The sequence below is a fragment of the Kalmanozyma brasiliensis genome (genome assembly GCF_000497045.1).
Source record: "Kalmanozyma brasiliensis GHG001 unplaced genomic scaffold PSEUBRA_SCAF4, whole genome shotgun sequence".
NCBI lineage: Eukaryota > Fungi > Basidiomycota > Ustilaginomycetes > Ustilaginales > Kalmanozyma > Kalmanozyma brasiliensis.
The window spans coordinates 865,251-884,213 of NW_015961981.1; the positions used below are offsets into that span (position 1 = coordinate 865,251).

Genomic DNA, 18,963 nt, shown 5'->3' on the forward strand with positions numbered 1-18,963 from the left:
GTGGGTTTGCGAGAGGGAGTTGAAGCGATTGCGATGGGGTGAGTAGGTGTTGAGCGCTGACGTGAAAGCCCTTGTCGATGGGGAAGATGAATGAGATGGTTGACAAAGGATTGAAGCTCTAAAAGCGCAGCTCGAATCTCTTCCACGCTTGACTGGTCGTGTAAATTGCTCAAAGTGCAGTGCGCGGCGCGCGTCGCGCGGGCCTCCTTTCGAGAGCAACACCTTGCGATTTTCTCAACGCTGCTTTGCCAGATTAATAGAGGTCTAACATACTGCATTGAGAATTTTTCAGATTGACCTGCTGATACGCCCGGTCCGAAAAGGTGAGGCACGGTAACGACTGAGCTTCAACACCCTGTCTTGCAGGCTCGACTGAGCCTCACCAAGACGCTCACACTCACCGTCGACCCTGTCTCTGCGTCCGCCTGGACCTTCGACTGTGCTCCTTATCTGCGCCATTTCAGCTGCCACCTGCAACACAGTCAAAAGCGCATCGCCACGAGGGGGGTGCCAACGACAAGCGAGGCAGCCACACCACCCTGACCTCGCGAACCCGAGGTCGACAGAACCACACAGCTTCCTCGACTGGACCACGTCACGTTACCCGCTGTTTTGGCATTCGATGATGTCTGTTGCTGTGCTCGCGTGCGAACCGGCCGACGGGGCCGGCGTTGGCGAAGGGCGCTTGCCTCCCGCGACGATGCTATTTTCGGTGAAAGTCTTCGGTCATGCTGTGTCTACGAAGCAGGTCAGGGTGGCAAAGGCCCGTGACAGCACCGTGTTGTCGAGACTCGTAAGGGATGATTCGGCGCCAAGGTTGTTCAGTGACACCAGACACCTGCAGCGCATACCGTCATGACAGGTGCAAGCATGCCACGGTTCCATGACGCGTTTAGCTATGTTTACACACCACGACAACGGAAACTCCATCAAACCCTGCGCCGAGAACAGACAACATGACGCCAGAAGCCGGCGCCATTGACCGATGTTGCAACACGAAAAGGGTCATCGACACGAGCTCTAAAAAAAGAAAGCTCTCTCGCATGCAGGCGTGCTAGAAGAGGTAATTCATGCGGAGAATTCATATGCGGAACACCGCTTGCTATGACGTCATGACGTCATTGTCTGCCACCCCGCCAAGAATGGCAGGGCTCTGTGACGCCTCTCGCAACAACGCTTACGAGGTCTAGGGGCTGCTCAATCTGTTGGGCTGCGGCAGACTACGTCAGACACAGCTGCGCCCTCTTGAGGCGTGCGCTGTAGCAACTCTCATGGCTGCGCCGAAAGCTATATATTCCGGTCAAATCACCCGCTTACGAATTTACCTGATTCCGCATAAGAATTCATACACCTTCATCACATTTCAACACATCACACAACACATCAGCCATGGACGCAAAGCAAGTCAAGCGCGAGGAGAAGATGCTCGCCAAGGAGGCTAAGAAGGACGACAAGCAGCTCAAATCGGCTCAGAAGGAGTTCAAGTTCGTATATTGTTCTTTGCAAGCTATGGTTGCCTGACAGGTTGGCTAACATCTCTTCCTCGTCATCTAACCCAATGAACCTTATACAGCAAGGACAAAAAGAAGGATTCTAAGCTCCTTAAGCAGCACGCCAAGGCCGAGAAACAGCATCAGAAGGCAATCGCTAAGGAGCACAAGCTCGCCGCCAAGCTTGAAAAGGCACAGACGAAGCACAACCAGTCCGTTCGAACCCTCGAGGAGAAGAAGCTCAAGGTGGACAGTGCCCAGAAGGCCATTGCTGACCACAAGGCGAAGCTTCAGGGTAAGGAGTCCCAGCTTGCCGGTGCTCAGCAGCAAAAGGTGCAGGGTGAGCACGCTCGCGAGGCGAAGAAGGAGCAGCTCCACGGCTCGACGGCTACCAGCTCCGCCCCTGTCGCTGCCGCAGCTGCTCCCCAGCAGCACGTTGCCGGCACGACCAACACCCAGCCTACCCCGGTGACCAACCAGCCCGACTACCCGCCCACCACCACCGCTCAGCACCAGGCTCACCCCAACGCCGCCTTCCAGGCTCCCACCCAGAACGCTGGCTACGCTGCCCCCGCTCAGAACGCCGGCTACGGCGCCCCTGCCCAGCCCCAGCAGCAGGCTTACCACCTCGTCCCCGCCAACTAAGCTAGCATCGCCTAGCATGGCCGAGGTCTCGTCGTGAACATTCCACTTTATACCACTGTTTGTTTCGTCAATAGCTCGCTTTATATGATACCACTTGAATGACATTATCGTGCACGATACTTCTTCATGGCTTGTGTCGATTTCTGCTTGTGTCGTGACGGCCGTGCGCAAGGATATAAGCGAAGGCCGCCCTCGAGCGTGACCGTGAGCGTGACCCTGAGCACCGCCCTCGTGTCAAATGAGCAAAGACGGGCACATTCGAAAGAAGCCCACGACGGAGCTGCGTCGTCGTGGCGAGCGAGCTGATCCCATCTGCATTGTTCGCAGGTCCATGCGCACAAACCGGTCGTACTCATCCTTGCTCGTCTCAGACTCATGACGCTTGTGCTCACCCACGCTTGCTAGCTACGATTGTGCGAATCCGAATGGTGTATTGCGTACGTGCATGATATAAAATGTGCTCTGGGTATGATATGCGAAACCTGAAACTGATAAATTGATATTCTCTTCTTCCCACCTCACACCTTGTCGGTGCCCTCCTCATCGACCTTGACAGTCTCCTGTCCACTCTGCGTTTTGGCCAGGAGTGGCCCATAGAAGCTGCTCAAGCGCGCCGCGGCGCTCAACGGCCTCTTCCGCTGCGGTCTTCCCTGCACGCCCTGTGGACCGTGCAGCATCCACGGCTTGAACCCTCCTTCTTCGGGAACCTCCTCGATCGCCCGCGCGCCAAAGTAGCCCGAGTCCAGAATGCTCTTCCTTGCCCCGGGCGGAAGCTCCGATTCAGGCGTGGTAAGTCGCGGCGTGACAAGGCGGAACGTGCCCGATCCCGATGTTGCAGCTTGGATCTGCGAGGTGCGCGTGTGGTTGGCGAACAGGTGGTGCGCTTCGAGTGCCGAGGCGCGGTTGGTGCGGGCTTCGGGGATGCGGGGCGAAGCGGCGGCGAGCGGGCTGGCGAGTGAATTGCTGCGGGTGGGGAGGACGGGTGGCTGCGAGGGACGGAGGGGTGAGGTGCGTGCGGCTGCGCTGCTGTGCCAGCCGCCCTGTGGTGATGCTGGTTGAGGGGTGGGCGACGACGTTGGAGAAGTGCCTTCGATGCGGCTAGCTGACGCTTTGGTGGAGACAGCACCGACTTCGGGCACAGCATCGAAGTCCAGTTCGGCGTGGGGCAGCATGTCGAATCGCAGCGATTTGGGTCGTGCATCGGCCCCGCTCTTCTTGGCAAGCGCAGATCGACCTGTCACCATGTCTGCCATCGGAGAGATGGCGATCGGGCTCGGTTCGATGTCAGCGCTGTCGGCGGAAAGATCGCGCTCGGCATCAGGCGTCCGCGGGATACCTTCCGCATCCGTGTCAGTGTCTGACGCGCCAATCCGGAGACCACCTAGCGCCTGGCTAACACTGTCATCCGTGCTCGTGCTTGGCGCCGACGACATCTCGACGCTGTCTGCTCCCGTTGTGGCGTCCGATGCTGCTGCCGCTGCTGCTAAACCCGCCTCAGCCTCCTCTGCGATGTCGGGCGGAAAGACGCTGTCATAACATCGATCGCAGGCTCGTGCCGGGCGGTCCGGCTCGGTGTCGTGATAGCTGGGAATGAGGAACGATCGCTGCGAGCACGTCCAGCAGACCACCTGTCCACAAAGCCTGCAGTGATGCTTGCGGCGCCACATGCCAAAGGCTTCTTGACAGTTGCAGCACTTGTCTGCGCGGTTGTCGGGCACCCACACGGGCGCGTTGTAGTCTTCGAGCACGCGGAGTGGAGCGGCGGCGGCAGGAGATGGGCTCGTCGCAAGCAGGTTGGCCAACGACAGATTCGTGCCGCTGGTTGCAAAAGATGGGAAGGAGGGAGGTCGCATCAGCAAGTTGGGCAGCGAGTCGACGCGCGATCGACGCGGCCCAGCCTCGCGCTCTCGCGAGACGGACCTCGAAGCGCTTCCTTCGACCACCTGTTCAGCCTGCGAGACGGTCCTGTCCCTCCCGATCAAGTTGGTCGCAGCGAGGTAGGCTCCCAGGCTCTGCGTGCTGAGACGTCGGTCGGCCACCTTGGATGCATCGATCTTGTACAGCGATCGACGCTTCTCCCTCTTCGCCTCAATGCTGTCCTCCTCGGCCTTCAGCGTTCGACGAGCAGACATGTGGTCTGCACGGGCATCTCGGATACAGTTGACCCAAGCCTCTCTGCTCGCCTGGTTCTCGGCGTAGACGGCAAACGACTTGTCCGGCGTTCGGATCTCGAAACAGTGACGCAGACCTTCGCTACTGCTGCCCTCGACGCTGACGATCGTACAGTCACGCAGGCCAAACTTGGCGCGGAACTGCAGCTGATGACCAGTCAGCGAGAAGATGGCGCCAGCCAAGGGCGTATAAGGCTCCGGCACCGACATGAGGCGTGCACGTGGGTTGATGGGTCCGGACATGCTAGCGGATGGCGTCAAGACGGTTTCGATCGGCGAGGACGCTCCAGTCGCAGAGGAGCTCAGTATCGGCGAAGTGGCCTGATCCAAGACGCTACCGCCGTACAGCCCACCGCGCTGAGCCAGCATACTCCAAGCCGCGGACGCCGACTCGATGCCACCAGAAATCGGACTGGCGTAGATGAGACAGTCCGTAAAGAGGAAGAACTCGCGTGGCTGAATGTTGCGTCGGCACGTCTTCATCAGGGTGCCGCGTTTGAGGAGAGCCCTGCCAGGGACGACGAGCGGCTCAGTGAGACCCTGCAAGCTCTTTTGCAGACCGAGCATGGTGAGCACCATCTCGTGTTGTCGCACATTCTCGTTGATGTACGACGCCACCTGCTCGATCATGTGGCTGGCACGCCTGAGGTCCATGTGATCCGGATGCGTGTCGGGCGTCGACTTGACAAGGTCGTCCACGAGAAGCTTGTAGCGCGGGATCCGCTGGACGATGGTGAGCAGATGAGCCTGAAAGCCGAGGCCGTAGCCGAACGAGTGGCGCACGCTGCCAGTGGCGCTTGTCACCGTCTCTTTGGCAGCACGCTGTTGATCTGTGTCCTTGAGGAACTTGGCGAACGCTTCGTTGGTCTTTTGCTCGGATTCGATGCGTTGGAGAGCGCTGCTGAAGTTCTTGACGAATGTCGAGTACATCTTCAGGAAGGGCGCCAGGGTGGCAAGGATATCTCCGATGCTGTCCGTGGAAGCCTTCCACCCCATTTCTGCTACAGCTTGCGCTCGAATCTGACTCGTTCGCAAGCCTTCAGCAGGGAGAACTGGGGAAGGTGCGACCTGCAGACGTTCTTCGAGTTGACTGAGAAGCTCTTTGCTGAGTTGCATGATGTCGTAGAAGTTGGAAAAGATGTCGTTGGCGGATTTGCGGGACAGGATCGGTGCTGGTGCGGTGGTAGAGACGGGCGCTTTGCCCTTGCCGAGGCTGGCCATCAGAGGCTGGTAGTATGCTTGGTCAATCAGCGTCAAACTGGCGACGAAGGAGCGTTCGGTGTCGAGAAGCTCTCTGGCAAGGCGTTGGCGATGAGCCATCATGACGGACAGATCGGCGACGGGTGCGGTGGCAGCACGACGGAGGAAGTAGCTAGGTCGGGAAGAGCCTGCGGTGATAGTAGACGTGGAGCTCGCACCCGCTCCATGCGCAGAAGAAACCGAGGAGGCGGAGGAAGACAAGCCCGGGACCGGCTCGGATGAATGCAGATGATCGCTGTGGCCCTCCGATGAGGTTGCGAACGAAGTGCTGCCGAGGGAGGAAGACGAGCCAGAGCGTTCCGGTGTGTGACTGCGTCCGACATTGCTGCCATTGACATTGGCGATGCGAGCGCCGCGATCATAGCTTGGTACGCGCGAGACGCCAGGCGCGAGAAAGCCGTGGACAATCTCGTCTTCAGGCAGACTCTCGAAGCTGGAGACGCTAGCGACGCTGATACGATGCTGGGCGCTTGTGGTTGTGGGGAGGGAAGGACGTCGGGTGGCGAGGTTGCCGCTGTGGGCGCTCTGAGTTCGGACGCGTCGCTGCGCTGCATGAGCGCCTGTATGTCTGCCACTATTGCTTCTTGATGGCCCGGCGTCCTGTCCTTGCTGTGCTCCGTAGTTCCTGCTGTAGCTTGGGAACGCCAAGTTGCTGGAACTTTGAGGTAGAAGGCCCAGAGCAGATGCCAGCCCTGGACTGAGCAAATCAGCACATGATGTGAGCTGACCCTGCACTTGACTACTCGAAGATGCGTTGGATGCGACGGAGGACGGTCGAGATGATGCGAGGGTGGTCCCCGAGATCGGTCTGCTGGTGGGTAGGGGTGTACCGAAGTAGTCGGCCGATGAAGCGGCGGAAGAGTCATCCGAGACGATCGATTGTCGCTGTGTCTGAGTCATTGGAGAGCTCGATGGGAAGGGCTTATGGTATGCGGGCAGCGCAGTGGCACGAGGAGGTGGCATAGAGTCGTGCTCGTCGCCATCGTCGCATTGCGAAGTCAGGAAGGTAGGCAGCGGTGCCTGGGTTGAAGGCTTGACGGGCGAGTCCGGAAGGGTCGGGAAGGAGATGGACGAGTCGCGTCTCGGGATGGACGCCATTTTGGAGAAGGTACGACCGGACCAGCCGGTAGCTCAGCGCGGAGCGGTGTGGCCGAGAGGTGCGGTTAGGACTGGTCGCTGGCGATCGACAGAGGACTACCTCGTGGTGGCCGGCATGACGGCCTCTGACAGAGTGAAATTTGTTGCGGCTTTTCGACAGAAGGTCTTGGAGACTCGTCCACCGTTGACGTTGCTCTTGCCAGCAATGATTGAGCAGCGAGACGCTATGATTCCTAGGATGGTCGAGAGGTGTAAGAGGCTGAATATCAAGTGAACGCTCGGTCGCGGTGGAGGCGGCTGGCGAGATGGAGCGTGAGATTCCGAGATGTATGTGCGGCCGGTGAGGCTGGGTATCGATGCTGGTGGTGAAGTAGGTAGGTACGGACGACGCTGATGATGGCAGGAGAGGTAAGGGGGTAAGCATACACCAGGGATGGGTACATGTGTGTGTCTCGCTTGTAAGTCAGCTGCGGCCAGGGGCTCTCTCGAGCTGAACCAGTCAACAGGCTCAGCCAACCAGCCCGCCAGCCAAGCATCCAGAAAAGTCGAAATGAAATATTGAGCTTACCGCCAGAAAATCTCGAGACTGCTCTGACGCCGCACTCGCTGCCAAAAGGAGGCGTCGAGTGTCAAGTGTTGGTCTAGCTCGATCCGAGCCTAAGGACGCGCGACTTTCTGTCAAACACGCACCTGCTCCCACGGTCTCGCCCTCCCTCGGCGTCGAACGACGGAGGAGAAATTCGGCAAAATGCATCCGCCTTCGTTCTTGAGCGCTGCACGTAGATGCAACAGCACATGAGCAACAGGGGCGGCAAGCGCCAAGCGAGCCGTCAGCCCACGCCATGCGATGCTGTATTGATCTTCAGGGGCCTGTCGATGCGGGCTCCATGTCTCAAGTCTCTTCCGGGTGACCATCAAGGGTTCAAACAGTTTGCTTTCCCACGCTGCAGTGAGCAAATCAGCCCCTGAGTCGGCAGCTTCCGGCTTGGTCAGCCAAACAACCGGAAGAAGCGATCGATCTTCCCGTCGGTCTCGCGGATGTACCGAATTGTGGCTCTTCACGGTGATCTTCCGTCACTGTCACGGATGAGTCGCATCGGCTCCCTCTTCCGGACGTCCTTTCAGAAGATGGCTCAGTCACAGACGGAAGCTGCAAAGCGTACATCGCAAGTCCGCTTCTTCTGACCCGACCATCGGATGGAAACGACATCCTGAGTGAGCTTCAACGGATGGTCCACTGCCAGCTCAGTGGCTGATATGATCAGCCGACCATGCTTCGTCCATTGAAGCGCCACTCTGCATGCTGTTCGTCGACCGGAAGGGCGCCCCTTTTCCATGTCTCAGTTGGTCATGCAGATGATCTACCTTGCTGCTGGACCCTGGCGGGAAACCAAGGCTGTTAAGCCAATTAGTAAAGAGCCGCTCTAACACCCTCAAATTCTTGCCTCCACATCAACCTGTCACCATCACGTTCGTTTACGCGAGAAGCGAACCAGCGCACGACCCGCCTTTTGGCTCAAGATGAGTCAGGGTCGAGCGTCATTACCAGAAGAAGGCCGTCTGTCCGGCGTCCGGCCTGTCCGGGGTTTTGACATGTCGTAGACGTCAAGCTCAGCCTAAGCAGGTCAAGCCGGCATCCCTACAACAGTCCTTTGAATCTTCTCACCCATTCTCTTTCGTCCATCACATCATCCCCACGCAACACACTCGATCGTCATGGTAGCTACACGTCGTTCAGCATCGGGCTCTCAGGCTGCACCCAAGCAGGAGTCAGGCACGAAACGCGAAGCGCCAGCTTCAAAGCCCGCCAAGTCCGAGCCGGACACCAAGAAGCCCAAGACCACCTCGTCCAAGGATGCCAACGCGGTCCTCTCCGAGCAGCAGAGCAAGCTCGAGTCGTACCACGACGCTCTGACCTGGCTTCACTCCTCGGCGGCGTGGAAGCTGGCGCACCCTGACGTGCCCGAAGGGAAGGGCGAAACCGACCTGGCGGCTGAAGGTGGGGAAACGGTGCGCACGCCTCCCGAGCCCTACGAGAACAAGCGTCAGGGCGCCAAGGACGCTGGCCACCTCAGCTACCCAAACAGCGACCTGACAAGCTTCCAGACGCTCCTCTGCGCCATCCTCCTCAGCAAGCCCATCTCGCACACGCTCGGTCTGCGGGCGATCGAAACGCTCTTGAACAAGCCATACTACTTCCATACTGCGAAGGACCTGATTGACGCGGGCAACGAGGGGAGGCGCGCCGCGCTGTGGGAAGCTAGGACCCAGCACAAGGAAAAGACCGCCGTCCAGCTGGGCAATCTCGCAGAGGGCATTACGAAGCTCTGTGAGGGTGCCGGAAAAGACGGGGAGGACACCCTCAAGCCCATCCTCGACAAAGCACTCGACCAGGCCAAGGACAAGAACAACTCGTTCGACGTCGCAGAGGCTGTCAAGAGCGTGTTGACCAAGGAGGTCAATGGATTGGGCCCTGGAGGCGTGGAGATCTTCCTCCGTCGCGTTCAGAGTCAGTGGCCACAAGTATTCCCTTTCGCTGACGAGAAGGCGCTCAACACTGCGGTCCAATTCGATCTCATCAAGCAGAGTGATCTGGACAAAGGACGGGAGGCGGCGACGCAGAAGCTCGCAGAAAAGGTCGCAGAGCACGTCGGATTCCCCTTGGAGGACGCAAAGACGGACGATGAGGAGGGCGAGTGCGGACGATGGTGGTTCGTCAGGACGCTCGATGTGCTCATTGGGCTTGATATCGAGAAGAAGGTCGACGAGGCGGTCAAGCAGGCCAAGTCGGGATAAACTGTATGTTGAATGCGAATAGAATGCTTTCTTGTATTCCTCAAACCTGAGTCGTTGCAAACTACGAGTGCAGAAAGAACCGTATGGTACAAAGCTGGCACAAGATACTTTGTCATTCAGGCTTAGAAAAGACCCATCTCGCGCAAGAAGCGGTCAAAGCTCAGCTCGGCCATCTTGGGCAGCTCCTTGACGGCCTCTACGAGCAGAGGCAGGTAAGGGTGATCTCCTCCTCGGAAGCGCTTGAAGATGTCCAGGTACTTGTGGAGGATGGCTTCGATGGCGTAGGAGGGGGAGAAGGCCTTGTCGAGAGGGACGCCGCCGCCGAGCGACGAAGCTGAGGGGTGATCCACGATGCTGGTCGTATCCATGTTGGACGTGGGTGATTGGTAGCTGCCTCCCGTTGCAGACGCGTCCGGAGGGGAAGGCCCGAAGTAGGGTCCGAACAGCGTTGGGTCGGTCTTGATTGGGTCGCCTTCGAACGGCACGGACATGGCAATCGCCGGATAATCACGGCATACGATGACCAGTGTTTGAGCAATGTCGTTGAGCTTCCTTGTCAACCCAATGCCGTGCGCCTCCATCGATCGGAGCGACAGCGAGTTGCAGACGCGGAGCGTCTCACGCGCAATGTCGATGGCATAGTCGATGCGCAGGGGCTCCTCTTCAGCGTCCGCTGTGAGAAGAGCATGCGAGCGGCAGGTCATCCACAATCGATTGAGCAGCCACTGTCGCGTCACCTCGACGTCGGCTTTCTGCACTTTGCTCTTGTCCCAGTCAGACTTGCTTCCATGTCCCCCACCGCCGGTGGTGGCGTCCTCGGTCTTGGCATGATGCCCGCCATAGGGATGGTGTCGTCGGTCGTGGTGGGAGCCGTCGCGCCGAGTGGGGCCGGAGGAGCGATCCCGCGTGAACGACTCTTTCTCCTTCTGCTCGTCCTCGTCGCTCTCCTTGATCGCGCGGTGCAGCTGGATCGCCCGCTTTGCGTCCAAATAGTCACAACCCGGTCCGGGGCACTTGCGGTTCCAACAGTCGACAAACTTCTCATCTACCACGTCAAACAGTCGACTCTGCAAGTTGGGAAAGTCTTGCAGCTGGGCGACGTCGAACTTGCGCCGGATCGAGTCGGTCGCCTTGCGCGGGTTGCCCCTGAAAGTAATCGAGGAGCCCGACTGAATCGCGTAGGCACGCTCCGTAATGGCCAGCAGAAGGTAAGCGCGTAGCCTGCGCTCCTGCTCGTCCTTGTCGAGGTGCTCGTAGGACGACGTCTCGTGGATGCGCAGGAGGTGACCGAGGGTGACTGCCTCGCGCAGACGGAACCACGCAGCGTTCTCCTCGCCCAGACCGAAGAGCGTGCCAAATATGAAAAACGACGCCATGATGGCTTCCAGCGAAGGATGACTGCCGAGAAGGGCGCTGTTGCGCATCTTGACCGACTCTTCGAGCAGCCGACGGATCCTGCGCTTGCGAGAGGAGCTGTCGACGGGATCAGCCGAGTCGACGGGCTGGCAGAGGGCAAAGGCGGAGAGGGCGATGAGCATGGCGCCGAGCTGCGGGTCGGTGCGGTGCTCTCCACGGTCGATCTTGCCAAAAATCCAGGCTCGAGTAAAGACAGGCATGATCGACTGGAGACGCTCGAAAAAGATGGCGATGCTCGGGATGAGCACCGAGTCCGAGAGCGGGTGAGGTTCATTGCTGGCAAAGTCGGTCTCGGACTGGCTGACAGAGCCAGGCGTCGACCCGGGACCGGCGAGCATCTGACTGTTCTGACCGAGCACATCCAGGAAGGTTCGAGCGGGATTGCTCCCGTTGCCGTAGGGCTGGTAGGCGTTTCCAAAATCGTTTGCGGTGCCGCTCATTGCGTGAGAAGCATTGGTAGAGCCCTCTTGCGGGCCGGTACCTGTGTTCATGTCCAACAGCACATTGCGTCGACGATCGCCGCCTTCGGCCGGATTGAGGTAAGAATCGGCGAGCGAGGTGCCAAAGTCCGGCAGACGCAAACCCGCTGCGACATCAGGTGCAAGCTCGGAGAAGGAGCCGTCTAGACCGTGAGAAAAGGCCTCGGAAGGGACGAAGCCGAGATTGGTGGCGGAGCTGCCTGCTGTGTCGGGATTGTTGCTGTGCACGCTGGCATGGGAAGGATGCCGTTGCGAATGCGGCGGCGGCTGGCTGGCTACATGATGCGGCGGCACCTGTTGATACTGCTGGTGATGCGGATAAGATTGGGATGGCGATTGCTGTGGGTACGACTGATGAGCCGGGTGATGATGACCCGAAGACGACGAGTGCGGCAGATGCGGAGGTGGATAGTCCTGCGGCGGATAGGCACTCTGGGACGAGTAGCGGTTGCCAGGCGAGCGAGTAGTAGGGCTGGACCAGTGGGACGAGGGGGACGGGTGCTGGGCTGCACCGGCTCCGCCGCCCTGCGCGTTCGCGTCGTACCTGCTGTAGCTACCGCCGCCGAACGAACTTCTGGACGACATGGTCGGTGGATCACGCGAGTAGAGGCTCGAGGAAGACATCATACCGGAAGGAGACGTCGCGCTGGCAGGCAAGCCTGGTGGACTCATGGCGGAAGAGCCGCCGGGAGGAGGAGGATGCTGATAGTGTCGAGGCGACTGTGAGGTTGGGTGTCCGTGACCTGGTGGCGGCAGGACGGTGCGTGATCCCGATGGACTGGGCTGGGTTATAGAAGCAATGTCGTGAGAAGACGGCCTTGCGTTGGGCGGCGACGGAGGAAGCTCGGAAGCGGCCGGATTGTGTCCCTTGCGGAGGAGATCGATGCGACGACCCGAAGCCTGCTTGCCCTTGGAAGCCTTGATCCAGGTGCAGTTGATGTTGAGTCGGATGCAATTGTCGCAAGGATTGTTGTGATTGCATCTCACCCGACGATGATGACAAGCGTCGCAGGCGCGCAGCACCTTTTTGGGCTTGTCCTTGGAGTCGCCATCGTCCCTGGCGGAGGATGCCGAGGCGTCCACGTCCTGACTTCTGACGTCGTCTTTGGGCATTGTTGTTGCGACTCAGCCCACTCGCTGGGTCAACGGAGGGCGCCGACGCGGGATCAATGGTCGATTGGCGGAGGGGCCGAGGATACAATGGGGAGAGACAGAAGGAAGATCGAGTGGCGCCGCCGCTGTGCCGAGTCTGGTCCTTTTTGACGTTGGGGTCCGTCGGCGAACGGAGGTGTTGGACCGAAACGAGATGAAGTCACCAGGGGACGGTCCTAAAATCGGACGAAGCCGAAGTGAAAATGAGGGGGCCGCGGGATGTCTGCGATCAATCACAAGCGAGTCAACGCACCCGTCGGAAGCAGCTCGAAGGAAGGTGGATTGCGTTGTGAGGTCGTTGCTGCAAATGAGAGAGGCGGATGTCGATCCGAAGGCCGTCGACCAACGGCGGCGTAGCGAGGGTCGTGCGTGTGATCAGCTCGAGCCCTGAGATTGCGTCCGAAGCGCACAGCTGCAATTAGGGACGTCCAGCTTCTGTCGCAGCAAGGTAGCAGCGATCGCGAAGATTGCTTGCACGTCAGCTGAAAGGAAGGCAAGGACGAGGAAGCGAGGTGGTGTCTCGAGGCAAGGAAGAAACTGACGGCGTACCAGAACACTTGAATGGTGGATGCAGTGCGGGGGCGAAGCAGAAGCGAAACACGACCGAGCCGTGCATTTATTGGCCGCTGCTGCAGTTGGCTTGCTCGCTTCTCGCTGCTGCTGCTTCTGCTGCTGCTGCTGCGTTGTTTGCTTCAGCAAACAGGAAAGGGTCGCGAGGCCGTGCTCAATTTCCGCTCGCCTGGATCCGCGCCGTGCGCCGCGGTCGAGTCCAAAGACGAAAAGGGTTCAGTCGAGGCTGACTTTTCACGTCACTGATGCGAAGCGATGCGCTGCGCTCGTGAGTGATGAAGCGCGAGCCAGTCCCGCTTTGGCGCTCATCTCCTCTTCCAAGCTTCCGAACGAATAATCTGAGGCTGTTAGACCAACTCTGGGTTTGAAACGCGTCTTGAGCTTTTTCTGGCCGAGGTTGAGCGTGCCGACGCACAGTCCGCTTTGGGCTTTGAGCTGGCAGCGTGTTCTTCTCAAGACACACACACGCTTTCGCCTGTCACAAGGTTATTCTTTGGCGCACGGCCGAGTCTGCTGTCATCACTCTGTCTGCAAACAGGCTCCGTCGGCTACCTTTCCGCCCATCACCTTCGGTCACACCCATCACTCACTCAGCTGTAGCCCTGCTTGCAGTCAGCAAAACAGCTCGGTGATCATGCTGCGTGCAATGCCCACTTCATCATCAGGAGGGCGGCGTAGTCGCATGGCCCGCTTCACCGCCTTCGCCCTCTTCGCCTCCTTATTGACGCTGCTTTTGGGCGCACACAGCGCATCTGCCCTCTCCAAGGCAGAGGCAGGCAAGATCGACTGGCACGTACCTCGTATGGGCGTCCCTCATACCTCCAACGACTCGGCCACCCCTTACCTCTCACCTCGATTCCATCGCATCATCAAGCCCGACGCCGACGTCAAGGACAAGGCACAGACCGCCATCTTCATCGCGACCGAGTCGAACGCCGTTGGCGCGCTCAACCCACGCAACGGCGCCATCGTCTGGCGTCAGGTGCTTGCGGAACACGATCAGGTCTTGCTTCAGAAACAGTTTGCCGAGTCGGCGCTCGTCATTTCAGGCCATGGCGGTGCCAACGTCCGACTCTTCCACGCCTTCACTGGCTTCCTCATTTGGGAGTCAGCACAGCACAGCATTCGTGATGGGCTCCTTCCCGAGCCGGGCTTCCCTGCCACCGATGCTGTCTTCCTCACCGAAAACGCCACGGCCGAGACGCCGCCCGACGTGGTCGTGCTCACCAATGCCCACACCGTCCGCCGTCTGAATGGCGCCTTTGGAGCAGAGGTGTGGAAGTGGGAGCCTCAGGACGACATCTCGCACCGCTCTGTCATTCGCATCGTCGCCAACAAGGACAAGATCTACGTCGTCTCGCTCCTGCGCAACACGGGCTCCGTGTACAACTCGATTTCGGTCGCTACGCTCTCCGCCCACACCGGTGAGCTCCTCACCACGCACGAGATTCCATCGGGCCTCAGCTCTGCCGCCAATGTCGTGATCCTGCCCTGGAACCAGCTGCCCAACTTGCCGCCCACGGCCAATCCTGGCTCCTGGGTTGCTTGGCTCAACAAGGACGGCTCGATTCGAGCTGCTCCCCTCGACCCGCCCAGCAAGCGCTTCGCACAGCCCCAGGTCATCTACTCGAAACGTTCCGACGCGACCTTCACCGGCTTGGTCGATGCAGGCTTGTCCAACAGGGGCCTCTTTGTCGGTCAGCGCTCCGACGGTCTCGCTGAAGTGCTCAAGGTCTCGGCCGATGCCAAGTTTACCAGCTTCTGGGAGTTTGAGGAGGATGCCTTCGACGCTGTCTATGCAGGCACCTACGACCGACAGGGCCGCGCCTATCTCCAGCGCATCTTCTTTTCGCGCGCGCAGCATCTGCTCAACTTCCACTTTCTCTGGGTCGATGCCAAGAACGGTGGCGACGGTCAGGTCAGCGGCTTCTCGTTCCAGTGGGACCACGACATGCACGGCAGCGTCCTCGCTGCCACCTTCGAGGCAAGTCAAGTCGGTCAATACCAGCTTGCTTCGCGAACGGTCGTGACCACGTCGAGCGGATCCATCCGTCTCCTGTTCGAGGATCAGCACCAGTGGATGCTGGAAGAGGGTCTCACGCAGACCACCCACGCCGTCTTCGTCGACCTCCCGGAGAAGAAACTCACTGCGATCCCCGGCGGGGCTGCTACGCTGGACCACGAAGGTTTTGTCCAGCGTCTCGCTCGTCACGCACTATCGCTCAAAGACTTGCCCCAGTACACGATCGCGTTCGTCAAACGCTTCGCCACCGGCTCGTACGGTCAAGAGCTAGGTTCTGCCAGCACCAGCTCCACTCCTAGCGCCACTGCTACCTCTGCCGTAGCCACCACGATGGTCAAGGAGGGCAAAAAGCCAGCCAAGCAAAAGCAGGAGCAAGAAAAGAAGCCGACGTCACTGGCCCCTCGCATCGCCGACGCCAATACCACCTCGACCCTCTTCCGCGATCCCTTTGGCTTCCGCAAAGTCGTCGTGGTCGCCACCGCCAAGGGCAAGCTCTACGCCCTCGATACGATCGCAAAGGACACCGTGGTCTGGGAGAAGTCGCTGGTCGGATACGGTGACGGCGAGGGAGAGGCAGAGCCCAAGGTCAACATCAAGCTCATGCAGACCGTACGCGAGCTTTCGACCGACGGCAAGACTCCGCTCTTGGCCATCGTCGCCGAAGTCGAGCTGCAGCCTGGCCTCTACTCGACCCGTGTCTTTGAGCTCAACCCGCTCACGGGCGAATTCTTGAACGACGCTTCGTCCGGTCAGAACATCTTTGTGGGCCGATGCCAGGATGCGTTCCTGCTTCCTCCGTCCGTGGAAGACCCCGTCGAGCGAAAGCAGTCTCTCGGCCTCGTGGATCAGCAGAACAACCTCTACCTCTACCCTGACACGCTCGCGGTAGCGGAACGATTCGATCCCATCTCGGACCGCTACTACTTTGCGGTGCAGAAGCCGGCCGCTTCGGCGACGACGTCGGCGCGCTTCGTCGGATACGCACTGGACAAGGGCGTGAGCAGCATCCACAGGTCCAAACAGGTGTGGTCGTGGACGGTGCCTGCGGGTGAAGAGGTGGTCGAGGTGCTACAGGCTCCGAGCAAGGATGCCATCGCCTCGTATGGACGCGTGCTGGGCGATAGGTCGACGCTGTATAAGTACCTGAACCCGCATGCGTCGCTGATTGTGACCAAGAGCCCGGGCGCCAACCAGGCGCACCTGTACCTGTTGGATACAGTGACGGGCGGTGTGCTGTACGAGCTGCAGCTGGACGAGGTGGACCAAGCGCAGCCGATCCGCGCGCACCTGGCAGAGAACTGGATCACCGCCACCTACTCGGTGCGCAATGCCGATGAGGGTCTCTCGAGTCATATCGTCACTGTGGAGCTGTACGAGCCCAAGTCGACCCATGACGACGAGCCTGTCAACGCCGGAAGCAAAGGCAAGAAGGCTGCCCGCGCAGCTCTCTCCTCCTCCTGGTCGCGTCTCACGGGCAACTTTAGCAGCTTCACGGGGGACAGCAGCAAAGCGCACCCGTCGTCCATCCAGCCTATCGCCTTTATGCACACCTTCCTCTACTCCGGTGGCGCCGTCCACGCGCTCGCCACGACCACCACCAAGTATGGCATTGCGCTGAAGAACCTGCTCCTCGCGACGGACCGCGAATCGCTCGTCTCGCTCCCGCGCAAGCTGCTCGATCCCCGCCGCCCCACCTCCAAACCAACCAAGTCGGAAGCCGAGGAGTACATGATCCCCTACAACCCGCTCATCCCGGAAGACGCAAAGTGGGTGATCAACCATGTCTACCCCGCTGCCAACATCCGACACATCACCACCGGCCCAGCGCTGCTCGAGTCCACCTCGACGGTCTACGCCTACGGCCTGGACAGCTTTGCCACCCGCATCAGCCCCAGTGGCCAGTTCGACGTGCTGCAGGACAGCTTCAACAAGCCGCAGCTGTTGCTGACGCTCGCGATCCTGTCGGTCGGCATCGTCATTACCCGTCCGATGGTCAGAAATAAGAACTTGAGTCTGCGATGGTAAAGGCACGCCAGAAGATCAAGAAAAGAATGTTCCCAGAAAGGGGTGCTAAAATACAAAGTGGGAAAGATCCATATCGTGTGCGAGAATGTGAGAACGCAACTAGGCCTTGCCCTCGGCGGCCCTCCCCTCGCCTTCCAACCGCTCCTCCAATTCGCTCCTCAACCGTTCCACCTGAGCCCTTGCCTCGTCCAATTGCGCCGTGAGATCCCCCATCGCCTGATCCATGAGCAGCTTTTCCAACGTCCACTTTTCGATGTTGCTCGCCTCGTTATGCTTGAGATCCTGAATGTACCTCACCGCGGCATGGATGATGGCGCCCTTATTGGTGTTCTTTGCGTCGCAACCTGGAACAATGTGACTGAGGGAAACGATTCCGTCGTTGATGGCGCTTCTTCGTCGACGCTCGACCTCCTTGTGGTTATCTTTGCGTTGGCGATCCAATTCAGGACCACGGGGACGTTTGAGTCCGCGCGAAGGAGAGCCGTTGGGGCTTTCGTAATCCATCGAGTCCTCTCCGTCTTGGTTGAGGTGGGGGGTGCTGGCGAGGGAGCCGAGACTGGCGAGGGCAGCGGCGGTGGCGGTATCCGTAGCAGACTTGACGGCGGCGATGGTGGCGGCGGTGGTGTCGTCCATCTCCTCGGTGACCGGTTCCTTTGCTTCGACCCGCTCGTTGCCAGGCGTCCGCTTGAAACCGCTCGCAATGCTCGTCAATGCACTCGCCGCCTGGCCCAGACCGGGAGGCAACGCAGTGTCGAAAGAGGTCGAGGCATCGGGGGCGGAACCATCGCCGTTGCGCGCCTCGGACGCCCGCGCTGCAGCGACGATCGAGGCAAGCTGTTCCTGATTCAGCCCAGCAAGGATGTTGGAAACGTCGCGTTCGATGTGATCGCGCTCGGCAGGATTGGCGCTTTCGAGCATCGCCGCTGCCGCCGCAGCTGCAGCAGAGGACGGCTCGCTGCGAGACGTGGTATCTTCTTGAGCGGACGCGAGCTGCTCCGCGGACGCTGCGGCCGGTTCTGTGGTGGAAGACATCGTGGTGTGAACGCGATCGGTTCGCCGGGGTATATGATCCTCTGCTGATGATCCTTGGCTGATGATCCTTGGCCGATGATGCTTTGCCGGTATAGAGAAGCTCTCCGCTCAGTGAAGTATTGGTCCCGAGAAGCAATGCCTAGTCGAGCTGCCACCTCCTATCGAATTGCGCCTCCCACAGCGGCCAGACGGTTCGACGCGTCCGAAGCGCGATCGCCTCAGCGCTGATGATGACGACGAGGCTGTCGACCGACGAGCTCGAAGGTGCTCGACAAGGAAGGATGCAAGAAGTGTTGGACTCGACTGCAGGGTCGTCCTCTCGCGTTACGTCGCGTAGAGATGTGGCTGGCTGGCTTGAAGGGCGAAAGTCACGAGTGGTGGTGAGAAAGTCACATGCTCCATAACGTTCATGCTCGCCAGGAGCTTTTTGGAACCAGCGGGGAACAAATATGCAGAGCCGGGCAAGACGAAGGGAATTCGACACACACGAGAAATTGGCGCTAATATCAGAGCCGTGTTTCGTGCGACAAGACAAAGACGCCGCCATTGGATTGCGATTCGCCTCGTGCCTTGCCTCCATTCAGACAAGACTCTCTAACAAGCCGATCCTAGACACATGCATCAACTCGCACTGCAGAAGGCTACAGCTGCTCAGCTTAGACAGCGTGGTCGAAGGTGCTGGATGGCCAATCTATAATAGTGAAGCTAGCCAAGAAGGGGGGATTGTGTTCGAGAGCGATTTTGGTCAGTGCGGTGGTGGCAGGTGCGAGAGCCGTTCGCAGCGAGTCAAATGCGAGCCATTTTGA

The 18,963-nt window shown here is 59.5% G+C and overlaps 6 protein-coding genes across 6 annotated transcripts; 3 read left to right on the forward strand and 3 right to left on the reverse strand.

The window, feature by feature from the left end:
* Positions 1-1,389: 1,389 nt before the first annotated feature.
* PSEUBRA_005003 (uncharacterized protein) lies at positions 1,390-2,135 on the forward strand (the record flags this gene model as incomplete). Its single annotated transcript, XM_016438456.1, has 2 exons — positions 1,390-1,484; positions 1,574-2,135. 2 exons carry the CDS (start codon positions 1,390-1,392, stop codon positions 2,133-2,135), a joined length of 657 nt encoding a protein of 218 aa, XP_016290940.1.
* Positions 2,136-2,653: 518 nt separating this feature from the next.
* PSEUBRA_005004 (Pleckstrin) lies at positions 2,654-6,664 on the reverse strand (the record flags this gene model as incomplete). The annotated part of the gene is made up of 1 exon (XM_016438477.2): positions 2,654-6,664. The coding sequence occupies one exon, from the start codon at positions 6,662-6,664 to the stop codon at positions 2,654-2,656; it is 4,011 nt and encodes a 1,336-aa protein (XP_016290941.2).
* A 1,716-nt stretch (positions 6,665-8,380) lies between these two features.
* PSEUBRA_005005 (uncharacterized protein) lies at positions 8,381-9,460 on the forward strand (the record flags this gene model as incomplete). Its single annotated transcript, XM_016438451.1, has 1 exon — positions 8,381-9,460. The coding sequence occupies one exon, from the start codon at positions 8,381-8,383 to the stop codon at positions 9,458-9,460; it is 1,080 nt and encodes a 359-aa protein (XP_016290942.1).
* A 122-nt stretch (positions 9,461-9,582) lies between these two features.
* PSEUBRA_005006 (uncharacterized protein) lies at positions 9,583-12,468 on the reverse strand (the record flags this gene model as incomplete). Its single annotated transcript, XM_059465438.1, has 1 exon — positions 9,583-12,468. One exon carries the CDS (start codon positions 12,466-12,468, stop codon positions 9,583-9,585), a length of 2,886 nt encoding a protein of 961 aa, XP_059320479.1.
* A 1,291-nt stretch (positions 12,469-13,759) lies between these two features.
* PSEUBRA_005007 (protein of unknown function DUF1620) lies at positions 13,760-17,125 on the forward strand (the record flags this gene model as incomplete). Its single annotated transcript, XM_016438454.1, has 1 exon — positions 13,760-17,125. The coding sequence occupies one exon, from the start codon at positions 13,760-13,762 to the stop codon at positions 17,123-17,125; it is 3,366 nt and encodes a 1,121-aa protein (XP_016290944.1).
* A 99-nt stretch (positions 17,126-17,224) lies between these two features.
* On the reverse strand, positions 17,225-18,157 carry PSEUBRA_005008 (Myc-type, basic helix-loop-helix (bHLH) domain protein; the record flags this gene model as incomplete). Its single annotated transcript, XM_016438469.1, has 1 exon — positions 17,225-18,157. The coding sequence occupies one exon, from the start codon at positions 18,155-18,157 to the stop codon at positions 17,225-17,227; it is 933 nt and encodes a 310-aa protein (XP_016290945.1).
* Positions 18,158-18,963: the final 806 nt, after the last annotated feature.